The sequence below is a fragment of the Medicago sativa genome, chromosome 4 (genome assembly GCF_051527215.1).
Source record: "Medicago sativa cultivar Bolivia chromosome 4, Bolivia_mono, whole genome shotgun sequence".
Classification (NCBI taxonomy): domain Eukaryota; kingdom Viridiplantae; phylum Streptophyta; class Magnoliopsida; order Fabales; family Fabaceae; genus Medicago; species Medicago sativa.
In genome coordinates, this window is record NC_140752.1 from 72,956,544 (window position 1) to 72,978,648 (window position 22,105).

General features: G+C 34.6%; 2 protein-coding genes and 1 pseudogene across 5 annotated transcripts; 2 read left to right on the forward strand and 1 right to left on the reverse strand.

Annotated features, from left to right (window-relative positions):
• Positions 1–717: 717 nt before the first annotated feature.
• LOC146931642 (uncharacterized) lies at positions 718–1,381 on the reverse strand (annotated as a pseudogene).
• An 8,775-nt stretch (positions 1,382–10,156) lies between these two features.
• Positions 10,157–15,862, forward strand: LOC146931643 (putative transcription factor GLK1). 4 transcript variants are annotated; one of them, XM_085703151.1, is made up of 6 exons: positions 10,157–11,015; positions 12,221–12,361; positions 12,922–13,257; positions 14,615–14,677; positions 14,941–15,051; positions 15,471–15,862. In XM_085703151.1, exons 1-6 carry the CDS (start codon positions 10,542–10,544, stop codon positions 15,621–15,623), a joined length of 1,278 nt encoding a protein of 425 aa, XP_085559277.1. In that variant the 5' UTR covers positions 10,157–10,541; the 3' UTR covers positions 15,624–15,862. The 4 variants fall into 4 exon arrangements, with proteins under 4 accessions (XP_085559277.1, XP_085559279.1, XP_085559280.1 ...); XM_085703153.1 differs by having other exon boundaries at positions 14,941–15,154; positions 15,471–15,617; XM_085703154.1 differs by lacking the exon at positions 14,941–15,051 and having other exon boundaries at positions 10,193–11,015; positions 15,471–15,852.
• Positions 15,863–19,165: 3,303 nt separating this feature from the next.
• Positions 19,166–20,600, forward strand: LOC146931644 (uncharacterized). The gene is made up of 2 exons (XM_085707677.1): positions 19,166–20,518; positions 20,589–20,600. The coding sequence occupies exons 1-2, from the start codon at positions 19,166–19,168 to the stop codon at positions 20,598–20,600; spliced, it is 1,365 nt and encodes a 454-aa protein (XP_085563803.1).
• Positions 20,601–22,105: the final 1,505 nt, after the last annotated feature.

Here is a 22,105-nt window from a genome sequence, read left to right on the forward strand (position 1 = left end):
ACAACCGCTTCGTAGTTATATTTGCAGCATAATGATGAAAGGCAAGACGTTTCAGGAGGATTGTTTTGAGTTAGATCATGTTGTCTTGCCAACTAGCATATTTCTATTGTCGAGACAGCAGGATCTAGCTCATAATAACATCTTGGTGTTCACGTCTTTTAGATAATTTTGAAGAGTTTTTTATTGCGTTTTACTGGTTATGAAAATAGACACGCAAATTTATACAAGTTTTAGAGTGTCATGGTGAACCGCATAAAAAATCTTGTACCTAAGTGGTTCGGAATTTATAATCACAAAGTTCATCACCCTACAAAATACAAAATTTAGCGCATTATCCAACTGGTTCGAATTATATAATCCAAAATTTTTTGGAACAGTTTCAGATTATACAATTTGAACCTGCTCAAAGTTTGATTGATTACTTGCTCATCAAGAGTGACTCATGGAACACGTTTTTCTTTGGGTTTTACCAATTTTAATGGTTGGACAGAAATGAAAAATATTCGCAGGAGCTGCAGTAGGATTAAAAGATTGGATTCATATTACTTTTGCAACTGATCCATTTGTCCTCATAGATGGTATGAAAAGGATAAAGTCACTCTCTCAAAGACATGCGAGAAAACAGTAAAATCAAACAATGGTGAATAAACAAATAAGGTATTTGTTAAGCATGTGTTATGTTCCATGCACACTGACTCGTTCTAAAGGTTGCATTCATTATACTCCTAAGATATTTGTTGATATACCAACCTTTCTATTAAGATATATTGGCTTATATTCTGCAACAACTGTCACTAGAATATGTGTCCCATCAAGTGCTCCAGTTGAATTCTAATAACATAATATATAGCAACAATAGCTACTTAAATGGCTTATAATTTGTCAAACAAATTTCAAACTTACCTCAAACCATTTCCATTTATTTGCCTTTGGACCGTCTAGATATAGTCGTGAAATTTGCAATATTCTTGGCTCACTTTCATAACACCTCAAAGGAAATTATTGAACAGCCTACCAATTGTTTCTTTGGATCTACAGTAACTAAATCACACTACTCTATATTTTAGGCTGTGAGCAAGGATATGCAAAAACATTGTTACAACTTCAATTGTAAGAATATTTCTTGTCCTAACCAATTGCCCTTTCTCTTTTAAAATTTTTCAAAGCTTAAAAAATGCCTCCTTACTAACTCTTAATTGTTTAATACAATCAATTTATGTTCCTCAACAAAATATATGTCATAATACAAAATCATTGCACCTAATAGCATAGTAAATACGCAGACAACAATGAATGTTGTTTCCTCAAGCTCTCTTATCTCTTTTTCATCTCTTTTATATTTTCTTGAAGCTATCAAATCGTTGACTGTACTAGTGTCCATTTATGTTTAAAATTTAAACACAAGAAAATATGACTTGAAGTATGATGGAAAAGGCTTCTATATGGTACTAGCCTATCAAAAAGCAAGAGCAGTATCAACTCATTAACGAAAAGTCAATCAAACATAAACCACAAGCAATTGAGAAAGATAGAACTCCACTACACACAATAACCAACAACAATACTTGTATAGACAAAAATAGTTTTAAATGGTTTTATAAACAATCAACTGAGTCAAGCAAAACGACTCAACTTTCTAAACAATGTTGATGAACAAACAGAGGAAATGTCCAGAGTGACTCGACTTATTATTGAAAATATAAGGAGAGATGAGTCTGAAATGCAAAAATGTTTCCAAAAAAGTATAAATGAATGGATATAGTATATATTATTTCACTAATTATGAATGTAGTAATGATTATTAACTTTTGATAAATACTTTGAAATAGATCACGTAGTACAGAGGGATAATGAACAAACATGTATACAAGAATCTACACCAGAACATGCATAAACTGGTTTGGTAAGTGTTGTGAATAACACTTTTATATTTTTACTAGTAAGATGGTCGTTATATTTATCGTCTGTTTATTAATTGTCAGAGTCATACATACTATAGGGTTGTTACCCAAGGAGAGAAACTAGTTGATCCAACAACTTCCCAACCTAAGATCTCTCTCATGATTAGTGAAGTTGGGAACGTTGAGAAAATCAACCAGGTATTGCTTCTGCATCTACTGATCACAATTCTCCAGTTGCACACACAACTTACATAACACATAAATGATTGAAATATTTCTACTTTTTTTATCGACAAAATGACATTTCTACTTATGATTAAATTTTTTGAATAAAAGTCATGGAGAAACTCATTTAAAATTTGAATGGAATATAATTAGTAGTTTTAAATTAATTTATTAATAAACACACACAACACACACACACACAGATATATATATATATATATATATATATATATATATATATATATATATATATATATATATATATATATATATAGACACACACACACACATATATATATATAACCATATACACTAAAAGTGTGTATTATATAAAAAAAAATCATAAGGTAATTAAAAATGTAGTTTATAAAAATATTGTATATTTCCATAACGACTAATCTTTTTTATATTCAAACCATAACCAAATTAAATTCAAATAATTGTAGTCATTGTTTTCATTCAAATGACATATTAACTATAAGAGCGGTATGAACATATTCAAAAAAAATTGGTCTCTTTTTTCATTTATCATAACTCCAACCTAAACCTATAGTCGGAACAAAAAAAAAACTAAACCTACAGCCGCAAGACATACACAACATAAGATGGATCAATCTACAGAAACGGACAAATACGAACATCGACAGCTGGACGAATATTTACTTCTTCACTCTCCCCACCTGGCAAGATAACATTTTGTTGTTGTTGTCTCTCTCTCTCTCTAATAAAACAAATAGTTCTGCATGTTCTTGAAAATTCAAACACTTTGAAACTCTCATGGAAAGACCCTTTTGAATCAGAGATGAATTTCCTTCGACGACTTAATATATATATATATATATATATATATATATATATATAAGAAGCATACATGTTAAGACAACACCCACTTTGGACGTTTTTCTCCACAGACATGCTCTGCCTTAGTTAATGATGTCATAAAGTGCTTTTTCTGCATCCATGTAGTTACTCATATATGACTCAAGATGTCCTAAAACACACATGACATTAATCATTAAGCTCTCTATGTTGATGTTGGCTCCACCTAAGTAGGCACTACCATCCTCTTTAAGTGCAGTAGCTTCTTTTATAAGACAATTATAAATCTTTTTTGCCTTTGAAAACTTCTTTCTTCTATGCAGGAACTCTGCATACAATATAGCAAGAGTGCCATCACATATATTAGTGTGGGGAGATTTAACAAAAAATGTTTCTGCATAGTCAATATCTCCTTTCACGGGTTCAATAAGTCCTTTGAGCAATCTAACACAAATAATCAAGGAATAGAAACATTACTTATTTATTTTATTTCTTCCTTTAACAGGGACATGCATTTATCAACTACAACTGACGACATACCATCCTCTTTCAACTATATATGAACTCCACCACCAACTTCATAAGCAGCAACTCCAATACCCAAGTTAGAATTACTTAAATTTTGAACATCTTTGAGTCGTTCAATTGCAACATTGTAATCTTCCATTTCGTATGATAACGTTGCAATAGCAAGCAAAGCAATTCCTTTGGAATTCGCTTGTAATTCTTCATTATGGGTGCAAATCTTAAAACAACACTCCAGTAAAACACAACTCATACGGTAGGATTCTTCTAATCTCTCATGTCTTGCCATGTTCAAAGCGAATTCGCTCATACGAGCAACATTAATAAGGACTGCTGGACTTTTGTCTTTCTCTATTGCTGAGGCCTTGGATACGCATCTTATTTGAAAAGCTGCGAGTTGAGGCGAATTAAATGTTTTATTCACACTGTTCCATGATTTGAATGTTAGATTGCCACTAATCGGTTGTCCAGATGTGGAGGACCTAAAACACTGGTAAACTGATGAAATAATATATTTAGAAGATAAGCGGTGGCCACTCAATGTTGTTGTGCGACGAAGAATATTATTGATTGAGCTAAAATTATGTCATAGCGGCTAAATATATCTTTTAACAAACCCTCTCTGTCTCTGTCTCTCTCTTTCTCTCTCTCTCTCTCTCTCTATATATATATATATATATATATATAACCATATACACTAAAGTGTGTAATATATAAAAATTCACAAGGTAATAAAAAGGTAGTTTATAAAAATACCGTATATTTCCACAACGGCTAAATATATCTTTTAGCATACTAAGTCATAACTATTTATTTCAGTAAATACAATCAAACATTAATTTCTTTTAATGTCATAGCTTAGGCAAAAAAGTATATGTTTTGATTTTAGTAATACAATAAAAAAATACAAATAATAAGCACAAAAACAAAATACAAATGTAACAATTTTAAAAATCAATATATTTTGATATTATATATTATTTATAACACTGCTTATGTTTCCTTTTGGAAGCCGAAATCCATGCTAATCAAGCGATACAAAAAATCGTGTAGAGGAAGTCAATGCCACACTTGCTGCTATTAAAGATGAAATTGCTGTAAGGTGTGAAAGTTCTCACAAAGTTTAAGGAACTTGTTAGAGCTGCTCAAAACATTTCTAGTGATGTTCGTACAGACACTTCCAAGGTTAAATTTTTTACTACTGGTATTGAATCTTCTGGTTCTGGTGTAATAAAGACTTAGCTCCGCTAGAGTTTGAGAATGTGACAATGGTTTTATGAGTTTATTAGTTTGTCTCTTTTAGTTGTGCCCTTATGGCATTTGAAAGGTTTCATGCAAAAAAAAATAGCATTTATAGGCAAAACAATTCTCTTAAAATAACGTATAAAAAACAATTTCATAATATATAACAATAAAATTAATATCATGTTCTAAAAAAATTTAAACATAAAATCCAAAATTTAAAATACAGTAAGAAACAATATGGGTCGAAGAAAATCATGATCATATAGTGCAATCTACAAATAAAACCTACAAACCATTTTAGTGATCAAATATAAATTATTTGGGTCCGTACACGAAATCTACAACAAAAATCAACATTTATAATCAAATTCACATGCAATAATCGTACATTTGATTTCACTCACCCAATTACGCACTCACAATTTTATTGTTCATTATTAATAGATAATTTTGTTTCCTATATCACATCAATCTAGACTTATCCATGTCTTTGTTTGAAAACAACATTAAGTTGACTTATTCGTTGAATCATTATTTAAAAATTTAATGTTATTTGAATGACAAAATAATAATTAATTTAACTTCCATTTTATAATATTTTGTCAAAAACATTAACTTTTATTTTATAAAATGAAATTTACTGTACTTAATTTAAAAAAAATTCAACATTGAGCATACAAAGCAAACCAACAGACATACATAGGAAAATCTCGTAAAAAAGTTACACATGCATAATACACATATAAAATTATGTTTGCAGCGTTAACACTCAAGATATCTCCTTCAATATGTGCCTAACCACTCCTAAGATTCAAGTCTGGTACAGGAAATAGCCAAAAAATACTTAAACTATACAAAAACGATTAAATATAAATTGATTAAACTACATTTTTCTGAAGAAATTTTATCGAATGATACCGTAGTCACGAACTTGTTAACCAAAACAAGATCAACATGTACCCTCCTAACATTGTAAAAACCATCAAAAAATGGATATGAGATATTTTTTTGTTTACAATAAAAAGCAATTTTAAGTGTCAAACTCGGGTGGATAAAACATAGCATTTTTCCCTACAAAAATAAAAAAAAATGAATAAGGGAATCATGGTACCTGTAAATATATAAATAACATCAATGCATGTATACGTGTACCTGAATTGCAGCTACAAGTGATGAACAATCTCTCTTAATCAACAATTTCATATCATCGTCATACAACACAAACACATATTGATTAGAAGTATCATGAACGATAAATTTGACATAATATTTATTAAACATCCATCAGGTGTCAAGGCAACCCTACAATAACACCAAATATAATATTTGAAATTTGATTTACCTTGAAATAATATGAAAAACATAATTAACGAAATCTTTGCAACTATGTAAGTTATACTTTTTTTCTTCATATTCTTGAAACAAGTACATGTGGGTTACCACCACTCTTCGTCCTTAACACATAACGCATAAGTTCCTTATTCAATCATACAACTTAGTTCAAAGAGAGTTTTCTTTTGATGGTTATACAAAAAATCAAAATCCCTTGATTTTTTAAATCTTGGCCCCAAAAGAGAAACATGTACATTGGATTGAATACCCTGAGTAGACAAACTATAAAGATCAGGATACATTAACACTGGTCTGAAAAAAATTAACTTAAGTGTTTCAAATGGAGAAACTATATAAATTATTTTAAACTCACCTGCTAATGAAGTCAGAAAGCTCTTGAAAATTCTTATTAAGAAAAATCTCAATAACATGAAAAACATTTTGAAGAACATACATTTCTATAAAAAAATCATAACAATAAAAATTAAGCAATAATACATATCAACCGAATAAAAAACTTAATTTTTTATAACAAAGAAATATGTTACCGTGAAATATTTTAATTTTAGCAAACTTAATCATAACAACATGTCTGCATGCAGGTTTATCTCGTAAGAATTTTTGAAAAACCTCAACATCATCACCAACAAACCGTGAATTTAACTTTACCCTTACGTAATATAAGTTCACCAATAAACGTAGTAAAATAAAAAAAAACCTTTAAAATACTTAACCAACAATGGGTTCAATAACCTGAGATCGTTAATTAATTAACTTTGTAACATTTCCATCTTTAAAGTATTCCTTAACGTTTGATATAGAAGTCATAAAGCCAATGAAATCAACAATTAAAATCATCAAACATTATAGACTAGGTCATTTGTCAAATAACTGATTTTTTTTATTTTATAAAATTACTAATATTATTAGAGATATGGAATACGACACTAACCAATTAAATAGTCATAATCAGACATGTGAATCAACACATCTACAGAGTTCACAATGTTGACAAACTTTGGAGGATATTGAAGACAAACTGGGTTACGAATCTTTATATCTTGCTGGAAAAACAATTTTTAAGGATGGATGATTATCTTGTAAAATCCTAAATTAGGTACAACACAGAGGAAAAAAAACAACTACTTAACGTCGGTTATACATTGCAAAGGGTTAAGCCTCCAAAAAATGTAATCAAAATCAAATATTATAGGCTTAATTGCATGTTTGGTCCCTTATGTTTATTTTAGTTTTCAAGTTGGTCCCTTATGTTTTGAAAGTTTCAAGTTGGTCCCATACGTTTATTTTAGTTTTCAAGTTGGTCCCTTACGTTTTGAAAGTTTCAAGTTAGTCCCTTACGTTTATTTTAGTTTTCAAGTTGGTCCCTTATGTTTATTTTAGTTTTCAAGTTGGTCCCTTATGTTTTGGACCGACTTGAAAACTAAAATAAACATAAGGGACCAACTTGAAAACTAAAATAAACATAAGGGACCAACTTGAAACTTTCAAAACGTAAGGGACCAACTTGAAAACTTTTAAAACGTAAGGGACCAACTTGAAACTTTCAAAACGTAAGGGACCAACTTGAAAACTAAAATAAACATAAGGGACCAAACATGCAATTAAGCCAATATTATATTAGTCAATTTTAACCACCAAAATGTTTGAAGCATAATAAACATGATTTAATGAAATTTTGGTTATTAACATATTGGTCTTTCAAAAAAAAATATTGATAGTTTGGCTGGTTGATCCTCCATGTAATACAAATTTTGTTAGAAGATATTGTATTATTTTTATTACTCATAACTAGCGAAAAGACGAACACTTGAGTGTCCGTCTTTCCACTTTTTTATTGCGCTAAAGGATGAAAATTATGAATGGTGTTTTTTTATGAAATTTTGATTTTGATTAAAAGTATAAATATAAATGATTGTTGTTTTCAAACTATAACAAATCAAACTAACCTTGTATATCTATTTCAATGACACCAACAATATAAAAAAAATATACGCTAAATTTATAACTTTCTAGGGTATAATTGGGATAATGAAAAAATCCGCCCAAAATTTCATATTTTCTTTATATATAGTATATATATACTCGATCTAGTTACGTTTTTTAAAGCATAAAGGAAAAAATATAGTCATATATTCATATTGAGTTTGTTACTTTTTTTTTTAATTTTGAATTCACTCCCATCAATTATCTCTTTTAAAGGATAAAGAATAAGGGAAAAAATGGATATATCACCGTGGACAATAAAGATTGAGTTTGTTACATTTTTTTAATATTTGAATTTACTCTTATCTATTTGTTGTATGTGCTATTTGTATTTAAAGTTGAGGGTAATTTGGAAAAAAGAAAAAGTCAGTCCAAATGGGTCGAAAGGGTATATTTTCTTTATATATAGTATAGAAGTATAGATTTAAACTTGAGGGTAATTTTGGAAAAAGAAAAGATCAGCCCAGAAGAATAAAAAAAATGTTATTTTCTTTATATATAGTAAGGTAAAGATCGATACTCTAAAAACAGATAGATATTGTAGGAGTACAATATGTTTGTGAATCAGTAGGTACTAAACCACACCACATGTATATATATATATATATATATATATATATATATATATATATATATATATATATATATATATATATATATGGGCAAAACAATATATGTTTGCCAAAAAAACAAACAATGAATCAATTCATGCCAAAGAAACAAACAATGAATCAATTTATTTATGAGTAGTGATATTTATACAATTATCGGTGACTACTTTTGTAACAATTTTTCCCTATCTTTTTATTGGTAAAAAATAATAGAGAGAATCAAGGGTTGCACGGAATTTTTTTGGAAAAATAACAAGGGAAACTACATAATAATATAATATAATATAATATAATATAATATCATTTTGACTTCATATATGTCATTGTGAACTTAACTCAGTTGGTAAGGACAATACATAATATATGCAAAGGTCTGGGGTTCATACCCAGTCTACCAACAAAGAGGTATGGTTTGAACATCACAAGATGTCACTAAGAAAATTCAAAAAAATGAAAAATGCATTCAAAATGTATAAACAATAGCACCTATACTCAAAGACACGTCTTAATATTAAAATAAGACCACTTACACTATACTTATTTTGAAGCAACACAAAGCATTTCTCTATTTCATACTTAGACTACCATGAAATCACAATACTTGAACATTGGGACGTTACACCTAGGGAAAATCGGGGTGCTGTACCCATGGAAGCATTACAATCAATTTTGTGATTTTCTCGTCAATTTCAATTTGTACGATCAATTTTGGGTCATTTAATGTGAATCCATCGTTTTGAAAATCACTTTCATTGCATGTAACCAGGTTCACATATCTAGTGTTAACCCTCCGATTTCTAATGGAAATGTTCTGATAGTCGGAGTCAACAAGGAAGTAAATATAGCTTGATCAAAAATTGTTTCATCTAGGAATTGAATTCGGGTTCTCTCAAAAGATTTGTCATTTGGTAAAGCTAATTAACCACTTCAGTCAAATTGTTTAAGTTTTTTTCAAGTAGCCTATAATGACTAGAAATTCAGCCATTGAAGTGAATAAGCTAGGAATTAAAGTTTAAACTCCGCCTTTACATACTGCAACGTCTCTACCGATTAAACTATATTTAGAGGACATTGGTCTTATATCTAATGGTGGACAAGACAACAACGGAACAATTTCCATTTTTAGTAAGGAGTGTATAAATTGTCTTCCAATTATAGCGGTTTTCTGTAAGTGCAGTCAATTTTTACACTGGCCAGCCTTCAAAAAATGATGAGGCATATTCTAAAACAAAAATGATAAGGCATTCATCTCCTTTCATTTTCACTGTACTACTATACTGTTATTATCACAGATACTTTGTCTGACGTGACTTAAATCTCTCTCTACTCTCTTCATTTAGTTTATGCTCATCAGTACAAATAATAATATGCATGTATAATACAAAAAGATAGCTCACGAGAGCACTTGTGATGAATTTTCAAAAAACCCTTGACAATTCAAAAAAAGGCCATCCACAAACAAGAATAATCATGCAATGGAAACAGACCAACACTGCAAGTAGCACACACACTCACACTTCCAAACGAAACACATAAAAACAAAATCTCTTTCCAACTCTTTTTACTCCCCCAAAATTGTGGTTGACATCAAATCTCCTTCTCTACATACTCTCTTGGCACCACTTCCAAAAATGGCAACACAAATCATATCATTGCTACAATTTCTTCAATCACCTAACTCTCCATTATTTGAACACACGTTCTCTCTATCCTTCACAAAACTATCTTATTATATAAACCCTACCATTTCTAAGCTTGAGTGCAACCATTTCTAATGTGCAACCAAAAATAATAATTCACCTAGTTTTATATATTGAATTTCCCATTTGGTTATTATTAGAAGGTTGAGTACTTGAGTGTAGATCTAGAATTATTATTGATGCTTGCAGTGTCACCATTGAGGAACACTAACAAAGATGGAAACCAAGAAGAGATGGAGAGTTTTTCGATGGGGAGTACTACAATTACAACGGGCGACTTTGGAGACCTTTCCGAAGGAAATTTATTGGAAAGCATCAACTTAGACGACTTCTTCGTTGGCATCAACGTCGATGGAGACATCTTGCCGGATTTGGTAATGGATCCAGAGATGTTTGCTGAGTTCTCCGTTAGTTACGGCGAGGAATCAGAGATGAATTCTTCGGCGTCACTGGAGAACAATAGCAAAGTAGAAGAGAAGAATTCAAAGAAAGATTATGAGGATAAAACAAGCTGTTCGGGTCAAGGCTCGGAAGAGATAGCGAGTAAAAGAGATGAATATGTGGTTATGAATCCATTGTTAAAAGATGCAGGTGGAAAAGGAAGAAAATCATCGAGTAAATCTAAGAATCCTCAAGGGAAGAGAAAAGTCAAGGTATACTTAAATAAGGAAACTATAGAGTTTTATTCTTGCTAAGTGGTTTATCTTAATTTGGTAATTAAATCAGTGCATCTAGAGTTCATCATGTGCAGTACTAACCTTTTAGCTAAGGTTCTGTCACTGTCTTCTTGTTACGACCCTTGACAAATTATAGTGTCTGAGCTTGTCTAAAGAGCTCATAGGTAGACTGATTATAAAAACAGAATAAAACATGAAAGATTGCAATTGTTCAAAATTTCGCTGGTAATTTTTTTTAATAGTGCGTGTATGTTTGATATTATTACGTGACTTTGTCATGATTCTGACAAATTCATCGTGATATTCATACTAGCAATTATGAAAAAAATGTTAGCAGTGGTAGAGCTTCGAACTTTTTATTGCATTTTTTCGGTTTTGTTAAATAAAGATCCATGTGTAACAATTCAAATTTACCGGTATACATCTTTGAGGATAATTTTGAGGAAAATTATTTTCTTTTGCTTACTCATTGTAATTAGGATCTTCATCTCTGACGAGGCAATCCAAATATCCTCACAATTTATATATAAATACTACTACTATTATTATTAAATAGGAAATGTTAACAGTGTTTCGAGAACCTTTGAACTTAAATAACAATTCTTTAAGAAACTTAAAGAAATAAAATTTTATGGATAATTTGCATATTACATGTCTTGGAAATGAAAGTATTTAATTTTAGGCTTAATTAATGATTTGGTCCCTTAAGTTATTTGTTGGTTACATTTTGGTCCCATAAGTTATTAACGTTACATTTTGGTCCCATAAGTTATTAACGTTACAATTTGGTCCCTTAACTTATTTTTTGGTTTCGTTTTGGTACCTTAACTCTTCCTCCGTCAACCACTCTGGTCCTTTATGTTATTAGAGTTAAGGTACAAAAAAGAAACAAAAAAATAAGTTAAGGGACCAAAACGAAACCAAAAATTAAGTTAAGGGACCAAATTGTAACGTTAATAACTTATGAGACCAAAATGTAACCAACAAATAACTTAAGGGACCAAATTGTAACGTTAATAACTTATAAGACCAAAATGTAACCAACAAATAACTTAAGGGACCAAAATAGTAATTAAGCCATTAATTTTTTTTAAGAGTAATTTCTTGATTTGAAATCCTTAAAAAGTGCACGAGACACTCGTCAAGAAGATTCTTACGTAATTAGTGTGTTTATTGTGCAGGTGGATTGGACACCAGACTTGCACAGGAGATTTGTGCAAGCTGTGGAACAGCTAGGGGTGGATAAGGCGGTGCCTTCAAGGATTTTGGAGATTATGGGAATTGATTGTCTCACTCGCCATAACATTGCTAGTCACCTTCAGGTACATACGAATTTCAAGCATATAGGAGACAAAGGAAATAAAATTGACATTTCGTTAATTTATTGGGATTTGAATTTTCAACTTACACTATTTATGAAAACTGAAATTGATAAAGGAAATAAAATTGACATTTCGTTAATTTATTGGGATTTGAATTTTCAACTTACACTATTTATGAAAACTGAAATTGATATTTCGTTAATTGATTGATTGTTAAGTAAGAGTACGTGTACGATGTCTTTATGGAAAGTTATTTGAATTTTCATCTTACACTATTTATCAAGTTTTGATGGAAACTTATCACGAGTTCTAGAAGATTATATTGAGCATAATTTTTTAGGAAAATGCTATTTCTCTAAAAAAAAATAGCATCAAGAATTTTTTAAGACACAACTGACAAGTTTTAATTGCATGATTTATTTGTTCACTTCCTATTTTCCAGCCATACCTCCTTAAATTATGGCAAATAGTGCATTGTGATTGGTTGCTCTTTATTCTTGAAGAATTCTTGATGTTAGTTTTCTAGAGATATAACATTACTCAATTTTTTATTATTGCAGAAATATAGGTCACATAGAAAACATTTGCTAGCCCGTGAAGCAGAAGCAGCAAGTTGGAATCAAAGGAGACAAGTATATGGTGGTGTAGGGGTGAAGAGAGAAGTGATAAGTCCATGGCCAGCTGCACCCACCATGGGTTTCCCCCCTCATCCTCCTCCTCCTCCTCATATGGCACCATTGCACCATTTTAGACCCTTACATGTATGGGGACATCCTTCAAATATGGACCAGTCTTTTATGCACATGTCGCCTACACCGCAGCCACTCTCATGGACACCATCGGTAGCTCCTCCACCACCTCAAGATCCTTCATTTTGGCATTCTCACCACCAGCAGGTAGCTCTCTCTAACCACTTAAAATAGCATCTAAATTCCCCATATCATTCGATAATAGTACTAATAATCAAGATTTTTTTTTTAGACAAAAACTAACGATGCAAATTCGTTAAAAACAATAAGGATGAAGTTGCAAACAAACTCACAACATCAATGTTAATAGCGTAAAACTGCAAAGTACAAAAATCTACATATATGATTATATTCAAGTTTAAAGAATACTCATAACAATTAAGATTTTAAACTTTGGGAAATGAACACCCTTAATTATTTCAGTAATTTGTATTTGATAGGAAAACATACAATTTTTATACATGCCATTTGTTCGTTATATTATAGAAGCTTCTATAGTGCATTCATAAATTGAAATATATTGGTATACTTGTTTTTTCAACCAATAAAATTAACTATCATTTTTATAAAATAAAAAATTATTTGTCGACTTTTATATTATCGGAAATGACATTTCATAAGAAAAAAAAATAACATTTCATCATTTATAAGAATCATATTAAATTTTCTACATTTTATCATAAACAATCATCAATATTCACTATTACGACCAACAAAAAAAATTATTCACTATTACGAGTAATAAAAATTTAGAAAAATTAACTTTTATTTTGTCCAAATTATATTTAGTTATTATATCTGTTAATGAAAGAAAATGATTTTTTGTTTTCAAAAAAGAAATTTATTTAACTATTTTTTTGTGGTGGCCGGGGTTCAAATTCCGGATACATTGTCCCTACCAACTGAGCTAAACTCACGACAAACTTATTTAACTATTAAACTAAAGGCCAAACGTACCGGTACATATCGAATTTTCTAGTTAACCGTAAAAATTGTCATCATATTATTATGTATTGGCACATATTATTTATAACAAGAGCACTAAGATTTTATATAACACACAACTACATATGATTGAATCCTCGTTAAAAAAAGAACTTCATATTAGTTGTCATATATTATATACTCCATAAGACATTAGAGAGTTTCTTGTAGTGACAATTTTGCATCCTAGAAAAAGATTTTAAAACCATTGCTATGATATTAAACTATTTTTGGTAATTTACCAACTACATATAGTTGAATACTCGTTTAAAAAAAAACAAGAAGAACTAGGTACATATAATTCAATGATGTTATTTTAAAAAAAAATAATAATTCAATGATGTTGTGTGAAAATTTTGTTTGTTATAAATCAAAATTCAATTTAATTAGGATACATATTAATAACTATACAATGTTTACAACAAAAATATATTAAAATTAGATCTGATTAAAATCCACGTTAATTCCTTGATTCGTGTATCTAAAATGTGATGTATTTCACCATTTCTGTGATCAACAGACTCCAACAAACGCAATGATCCGGCCAGGAACACATTGTTTCCCACCACCTCTGACAACAGTGGTAACTATTCATTACATCACTTTACTATTTTGGAGCCATGCACATTGTCTTCTACTTTGAATTTTGGATCCTTTTCACATACAAGATTGATAGTATACAAATATTAATATTGTCATATTCACCAACATATATAAATATGGCACATAATTATATATGTTGTCGTATTGCTCGTATATATATTTACTCACAAACACATACACAAACTATACTCCATATATAAGTTTGGCTGACTGACCAATAGAGGAAAATAACATAACATGCAGAGACCATCATTTGGATGTTCAATCCCCGGCATCCCACCCCATGGCATGTGTAAAGCAGATCACGGCATTAGCACCCCTCCTGCTCCGGGTCACTTCTTCGACTTCCAACCAGTACTGAATTTCTTTCGCCATACATACATACATACATACATACATACTTGCACGAGAGACGATAAGGACATGTGTTTATAAGTGGGGAGTCATCGCATCACAGGTTATGTAGGGTTGTGTTAGACTTAATCACAAATTTTAATACGATATCAGAATATCGATTCAGGTCACTACCGATTTATATTCACGTACCAAGCTTAATTGTTAAGCATGAGGGTATATTGGAAAAACCGAGTTTCACATAGATTAATGATAGAGTCTGACATAGTTTATAAAGATATCCCTCACTTTATAAGACGATTTTTTAAAGATTAATGAACCCAATATAAAAACCTAAAAGTTACATAGATTTGAAGGCCTGAGTAATTACATGATTCGTTGTTTGTATGCTAATGTATTTTTATAAATTTATTTTACAGTCAAAGGAGAGCATAGACGCAGCTATTGGAGATGTTATATCAAAACCATGGTTGCCACTACCACTTGGACTCAAAGCTCCAGCACTTGACAGCGTAATGGGTGAATTACAAAGACAAGGAATTTCAAACATTCCACCCTCATCATGCGCATGAAGAAACCTAATTAATCCTTTACCGGGGAGCTAGCTAGGTTTCAATAAATCCTAACTCCTCTTCAAAAAAAAAAAAAAAACCCTAACTCGACGATTTCTCATCCATTAGATGTTGCATCTAATCTTAGAATGTGAGTGATTCATATTGTAATTTCTTGCTTTTAACAGCCAAATGAAAAAAAAAATTGAAATTGCCATGCGCTAGCTAATGCTTGAGCATTAGCCATTTTGTATATACTAGATTGTCGACCCGTGCGTCGCACGGGTCTTGTGAGCTGAGAAACATCCGTTAACAATTAAAATGCAGTAATTGGACTGGCATGGATAGACCATTCCCTTTGATTGTTCAAGTCAAGATAACCAGCTCAGCACGTCTTCAGTCAACGACGGATTGATTGATCAAGTCAAGACGGCCAACTCATCACAACTCCAGCCGGATTGATTGTTCAAGTCAAGGCGGCCAGCTCAGCATGTCTTCAGCCAGCTCAGTACTGATGATAGACGCATCTTGATTCCACGCGCCTGGTACGGATGAGTTGATCTTTAGTTCACGCGCGGCCGTACAGAAAACAGACAGCCAATAGAAGACTCTGGATCACAACTTAATGGGCCTTGAATGAACAGAGAAAGGCCCATTAAACCAACACTATAAAAGGGGAACATTTGGATGTTTGATGGGACAGATTTCAGACAGTGAAAACAGTGTATCATTCATTTACTTCTTAAAAGTGCTCTTGAGACTCCACCTAGGACGTCTCATTGAGCAGCTTACCTGTTGTAATTAATTTGTTTACATACGTGAACATTTGGCTCCCACCGTGTAAATTTGTCCAAGTCTACACGACCGATACTCGCTTAGGTCTTGAAGGCATGACTCCGCTCGACCACCCTTATTGAGACGTCAAGGAGAGTCTCTAACGGATCTCTCCCTATAACGTAGATTTGCCTAAGGGTCGGGTCTATACCGATACTCGCTTAGGTCTTGAAGGCGTGGCTCTACTCGACCACCCTTATTGAGACGTCAAGGAAAGTCTCTAACGGATCTCTCCCTATAACGTAGATTTGCCTAAGGGTCGGGTCTATACCGATACTCGCTTAGGTCTTGAAGGCGTGGCTCTACTCGACTTCAAGCTCAACACCAAAGTTAAGGCACATGGAAGATTTACTATGTTGTGAGCAAGAAAAATATATAACAAGTTTCTAAGTTACTTCTTGGTTACACAGGTCTAGACATTCAAATTCTTATCACTCTAATTCACGATAATGAAGCCCGGGCGAATTTTTGGTATCTTTGGGATGGGAGAGTCAACTCAGCGAGCCAACTCGGTGAGTCAACTCGGTGACTCAAGCCAGGCGAGTATGGCTGTTTGGGAGGTGTGGAGATGGACTGGCACAACTCTACCAACAACATTATATAGCTTTAGATGCAAAGTGACATTTGTGTTTTGGTTGAAGGAATGAATGAGCTACGTTAAAAACATGAAAAATTACAAGTATTTGGGCTATTCATGGATGCTACATATAAAAACAAGAGATTAGCGCCTTTACCTGAGTGATGCGAGTTGAAGGAATCAAGAAGATGAGTGGAGTGGGAAGAGTAGCAAAGCTTTCCAGCAGGAGCTAAATCAACAAAGACAAAATTGAAACTGTAAAAATGAAAGAGTGAAGTGTAGTAGGTGAAAATGAGGAAGTAAAAGTTAGTATATATATAGGGAAGAAAATAACAAAGGGTGTGGTGGGGACCGCTAAACAATTATGAGGGAAAAGAAGCTTTAATGAGGTAGGTACAATGATGGGACAATACATGATAAATGCCATAAGTTTGAATCAAACTAGTGTTTATGACTTGGTCACGAATTAGTTACTTGGTGGACTGTGGACTGGTATTGATCGATCAAACAGAGAACAAACGCCTACGCCTTAACAGGCTTGACGCTTGGTGGACTGTGGACTGGTATTGATCGATCAAACAGAGAACAAACGCCTACGCCTTAACAGGCTTGACGCTTGGTGGACTGTGGACTGGCATGGATAGACCATTCCCTTTGATTGTTCAAGTCAAGATAACCAGCTCAGCACGTCTTCAGTCAACGACGGATTGATTGATCAAGTCAAGACGGCCAACTCATCACAACTCCAGCCGGATTGATTGATCAAGTCAAGACGGCCAACTCATCACAACTCCAGCCGGATTGATTGTTCAAGTCAAGGCGGCCAGCTCAGCATGTCTTCAGCCAGCTCAGTACTGATGATAGACGCATCTTGATTCCACGCGCCTGGTACGGATGAGTTGATCTTTAGTTCACGCGCGGCCGTACAGAAAACAGACAGCCAATAGAAGACTCTGGATCACAACTTAATGGGCCTTGAATGAACAGAGAAAGGCCCATTAAACCAACACTATAAAAGGGGAACATTTGGATGTTTGATGGGACAGATTTCAGACAGTGAAAACAGTGTATCATTCATTTACTTCTTAAAAGTGCTCTTGAGACTCCACCTAGGACGTCTCATTGAGCAGCTTACCTGTTGTAATTAATTTGTTTACATACGTGAACATGTGAACAAATTAATTACAACAGGTAAGCTGCTCAATGAGACGTCCTAGGTGGAGTCTCAAGAGCACTTTTAAGAAGTAAATGAATGATACACTGTTTTCACTGTCTGAAATCTGTCCCATCAAACATCCAAATGTTCCCCTTTTATAGTGTTGGTTTAATGGGCCTTTCTCTGTTCATTCAAGGCCCATTAAGTTGTGATCCAGAGTCTTCTATTGGCTGTCTGTTTTCTGTACGGCCGCACGTGAACTAAAGATCAACTCATCCGTACCAGGCGCGTGGAATCAAGATGCGTCTATCATCAGTACTGAGCTGGCTGAAGACATGCTGAGCTGGCCGCCTTGACTTGAACAATCAATCCGGCTGGAGTTGTGATGAGTTGGCCGTCTTGACTTGATCAATCAATCCGTCGTTGACTGAAGACGTGCTGAGCTGGTTATCTTGACTTGAACAATCAAAGGGAATGGTCTATCCATGCCAGTCCACAGTCCACCAAGCGTCAAGCCTGTTAAGGCGTAGGCGTACGTCCTAGGTGGAGTCTCAAGAGCACTTTTAAGAAGTAAATGAATGATACACTGTTTTCACTGTCTGAAATCTGTCCCATCAAACATCCAAATGTTCCCCTTTTATAGTGTTGGTTTAATGGGCCTTTCTCTGTTCATTCAAGGCCCATTAAGTTGTGATCCAGAGTCTTCTATTGGCTGTCTGTTTTCTGTACGGCCGCGCGTGAACTAAAGATCAACTCATCCGTACCAGGCGCGTGGAATCAAGATGCGTCTATCATCAGTACTGAGCTGGCTGAAGACATGCTGAGCTGGCCGCCTTGACTTGAACAATCAATCCGGCTGGAGTTGTGATGAGTTGGCCGTCTTGACTTGATCCATCAATCCGTCGTTGACTGAAGACGTGCTGAGCTGGTTATTCTGGAGGGGGATCGACTAGCTCGGCCAGAAGAAGATATTCACGGTCCAACCAATCTTGCAATATGGTGGGAGTATATGCTTTTAAAGAGCACCCTCAATTAGCTTTTACTTTCAAAGATTTTGAAGGACTGTATCCTCATGACGACGATCCTTTGGTCATCTCCGTATCCACGGCGGGTTTCCAAATTAAACGTACAATTGTGGACACCGGTAGCTCGGCGAATGTGTTGTTTTGGGAAGTGTTCAAAAAGCTAGATCTTCCCAAAGAAGTTATGAGGGAGCACCGAGGATCTCTGCTGGGATTCGCGGGAGAATCCGTCGAAATCATTGGATACGTAGACTTACGTACCACATTTGGGGAGGGGGAGAATGCAAAAACTATAGTGGTAAAATATATTGTGGTTGACGCACGATCCTCCTACAATATCATTTTAGGAAGACCAGCGTTGAATGGCTTGGAAGCAGTTACCTCAACCGCACATCTGTGTATGAAGTATCCGTTGGAAAATGGTCGTGTGGGAGTTGTCAGAGGAGATCAAATCGTCGCCAGAAAATGCTATGAGGATAGTTTGAGAAACAAAGGAGCTGAAAGGAGAAAGACACCTGAGGATTTGCGTTGCAACTTTTTGGACCTGGACTTGGACCCAAGAAGTTTTAGCAAGGATGAAGAGGAGTGGCATCCAAGGCCGGCAGAGGAGGTGAAGGAAGTACGAGTGGGGGAGGAGCCATGCAAGAGGGTCAGGATCGGCACGAACTTGTCAAAAGAAATGGAGGAGGAGCTGGTATGTACACTAAGGAGGAACTTGGATGTGTTTGCATGGTCAGCCAAAGACATGCCGGGAATACACCCAAATTTCATATGTCATCGGTTAGCCATTGATCCAATGGCGAGAGTCGTACAGCAAAGGAAGCGTAAGATGAGTGTGGAGAAACAAAATGCAGTACGAGAGGAGACTCACAAACTGGTAAAAGCAGAATTTATTAGAGAGGTGAAGTACCCGACCTGGTTGGCCAACGTGGTGATGGTGAAGAAGCCTTCAGGAAAATGGAGAATGTGCACGGACTACACCGATCTAAACAAGGTGTGTCCCAAGGATGCTTATCCGCTGCCGAGCATAGATCAACTGGTAGATAATGCCTCAGGGTATGACCTTCTCAGTTTCATGGACGCTTATTCGGGCTACAACCAAATTCGAATGCACCCAGAGGATGAAGAAAAGACAGCTTTTATGACAGACAAGGCTAATTACTGTTACAAGGTTATGGCGTTTGGGTTGAGGAACGCCGGAGCAACTTTTCAAAGATTGGTGGATAAAGTCTTCAAGAGTGAGATAGGCAAGACAATCGAGGTGTATGTAGATGACATGGTTGTAAAATCGACAAAAGAAGAGGATCATCAAGGAAGTCTCAACAAGGTATTCGACTTGCTTAGGAGGCACAATATCAAGCTAAATCCGGAAAAATGCTCGTTTGGAGTACAAGCAGGAAAGTTTTTAGGCTTCATGCTAACCAAGAGGGGAATAGAGGTCAATCCGGAAAAGTGCAAGGCCATCATGGATATGAGGAGCCCATCTGATGCGAAGGAGGTACAAAAGCTAACTGGGAGGATTGCTTCGCTCACAAGGTTCTTGTCATGCTCAGCTGACAAGAATCTACCCTTTTTCCAATTGCTGCGAAAAAATGAAAAGTTTTGCTGGACAGAAGAGTGTGAAGGAGCGTTTCAAAAGCTAAAGGAATTTTTGACAACCCCTCCCATCCTTGTGAAACCTAAGCTAGGCACTCCCTTGATACTCTACCTGGCCGTATCTGAGAATGCATGCAGCTCGGTGTTAGTTCAAGAAGTAGGGAAGGAGCAAAAGCCAGTGTACTTTACCAGCAAAGTACTCCATGGATCGGAAATACGATACCAGAAGATTGAAAAGGTAGCATTAGCTCTAATATCGTCAGCCAGGAAGTTGAGGCCTTACTTTCAAAGTCATACTATAATAGTTCGGACCGATCAACCCGTTCGGCAAGTACTGCAAAAGCCGGACCTGGCAGGAAGGATGGTAGCATGGTCGGTAGAGTTGTCTGAGTTCGACATTGCTTTCGAACCAAGGGGAGCAATAAAAGCGCAAGTTCTGGCAGATTTCCTGGTAGAAATGACTACAGAAAAAGGAAACATGGAGGCAGCTAAGTGGGTGTTGTCGGTTGACGGTTCATCCAACCTTAAAGGAAGTGGGGCAGGAGTGGCATTGGAAGGACCAGACGGAGTATTGATAGAGCAATCTTTGAGGTTTGAGTTCAAAGCGAGTAACAACCAAGCTGAATATGAAGCTTTGTTGGCTGGAATGCGTTTGGCTCTGGAAGTAGGAGTTAAGGAGCTCGAGGCAAAAAGTGACTCCCAGCTAGTCTTCGGACAGGTCACAGGAAACTTCCAGACAAAGGATCCTCAACTCTTGGTGTATCTTGAGAGAGTCAGACACTTAACTCAAAAGTTTGTAAGTTTCAAATTATTACATGTACCTAGAGAGCAGAACAGTAGAGCAGATTTGTTGGCTAAGTTGGCTAGCACTAAGCGACCAGGAAATAATAGATCAGTGATCCAAGAAACTTTGAAGCGACCGAGCATTGAACAAGAGGAATTGCTTTTTCTTACAGAAGATTTCGAGTCATGGATGGGAGATATCATCCGTTATCTAAGGGATGGTCAACTTCCAAGTGAGGAGGAGCAAGCACTTAAGGTAAAAAAAAGATCGTCTAAGTTTGTGGTTATCGCTGATCAACTCTTCAAGAAGGGATTCTCTAGCCCGCTCCTGAAGTGCTTGGCTCCCCAGCAGGCCGAATATGTAACAGCTGAGGTCCATGAAGGGGTATGTGGAACTCACATCGGGGGCAGAGCTTTAGCAGCAAAAGTACTTAGAGCAGGATACTATTGGCCGACCATGAAAGAAGATTGCTCCAAGTACGTCAAGAAGTGTGACAAGTGTCAGCGGTTCTCTAACCTCCATCAAGCTCCTCCT

Bases quoted from the DNA above. Each gene is read 5' to 3' on its own strand.
- LOC146931643 (XM_085703151.1), top strand. From the start codon at position 10,542: ATGCTTGCAGTGTCACCATTGAGGAACACTAACAAAGATGGAAACCAA. The intron at 11,016-12,220 runs GTATACTTAAAT...TTTATTGTGCAG, and splicing joins AAGGGAAGAGAAAAGTCAAG to GTGGATTGGACACCAGACTT. The intron at 13,258-14,614 runs GTAGCTCTCTCT...TGTGATCAACAG, and splicing joins GGCATTCTCACCACCAGCAG to ACTCCAACAAACGCAATGAT.
- LOC146931644 (XM_085707677.1), top strand. From the start codon at position 19,166: ATGGTGGGAGTATATGCTTTTAAAGAGCACCCTCAATTAGCTTTTACT.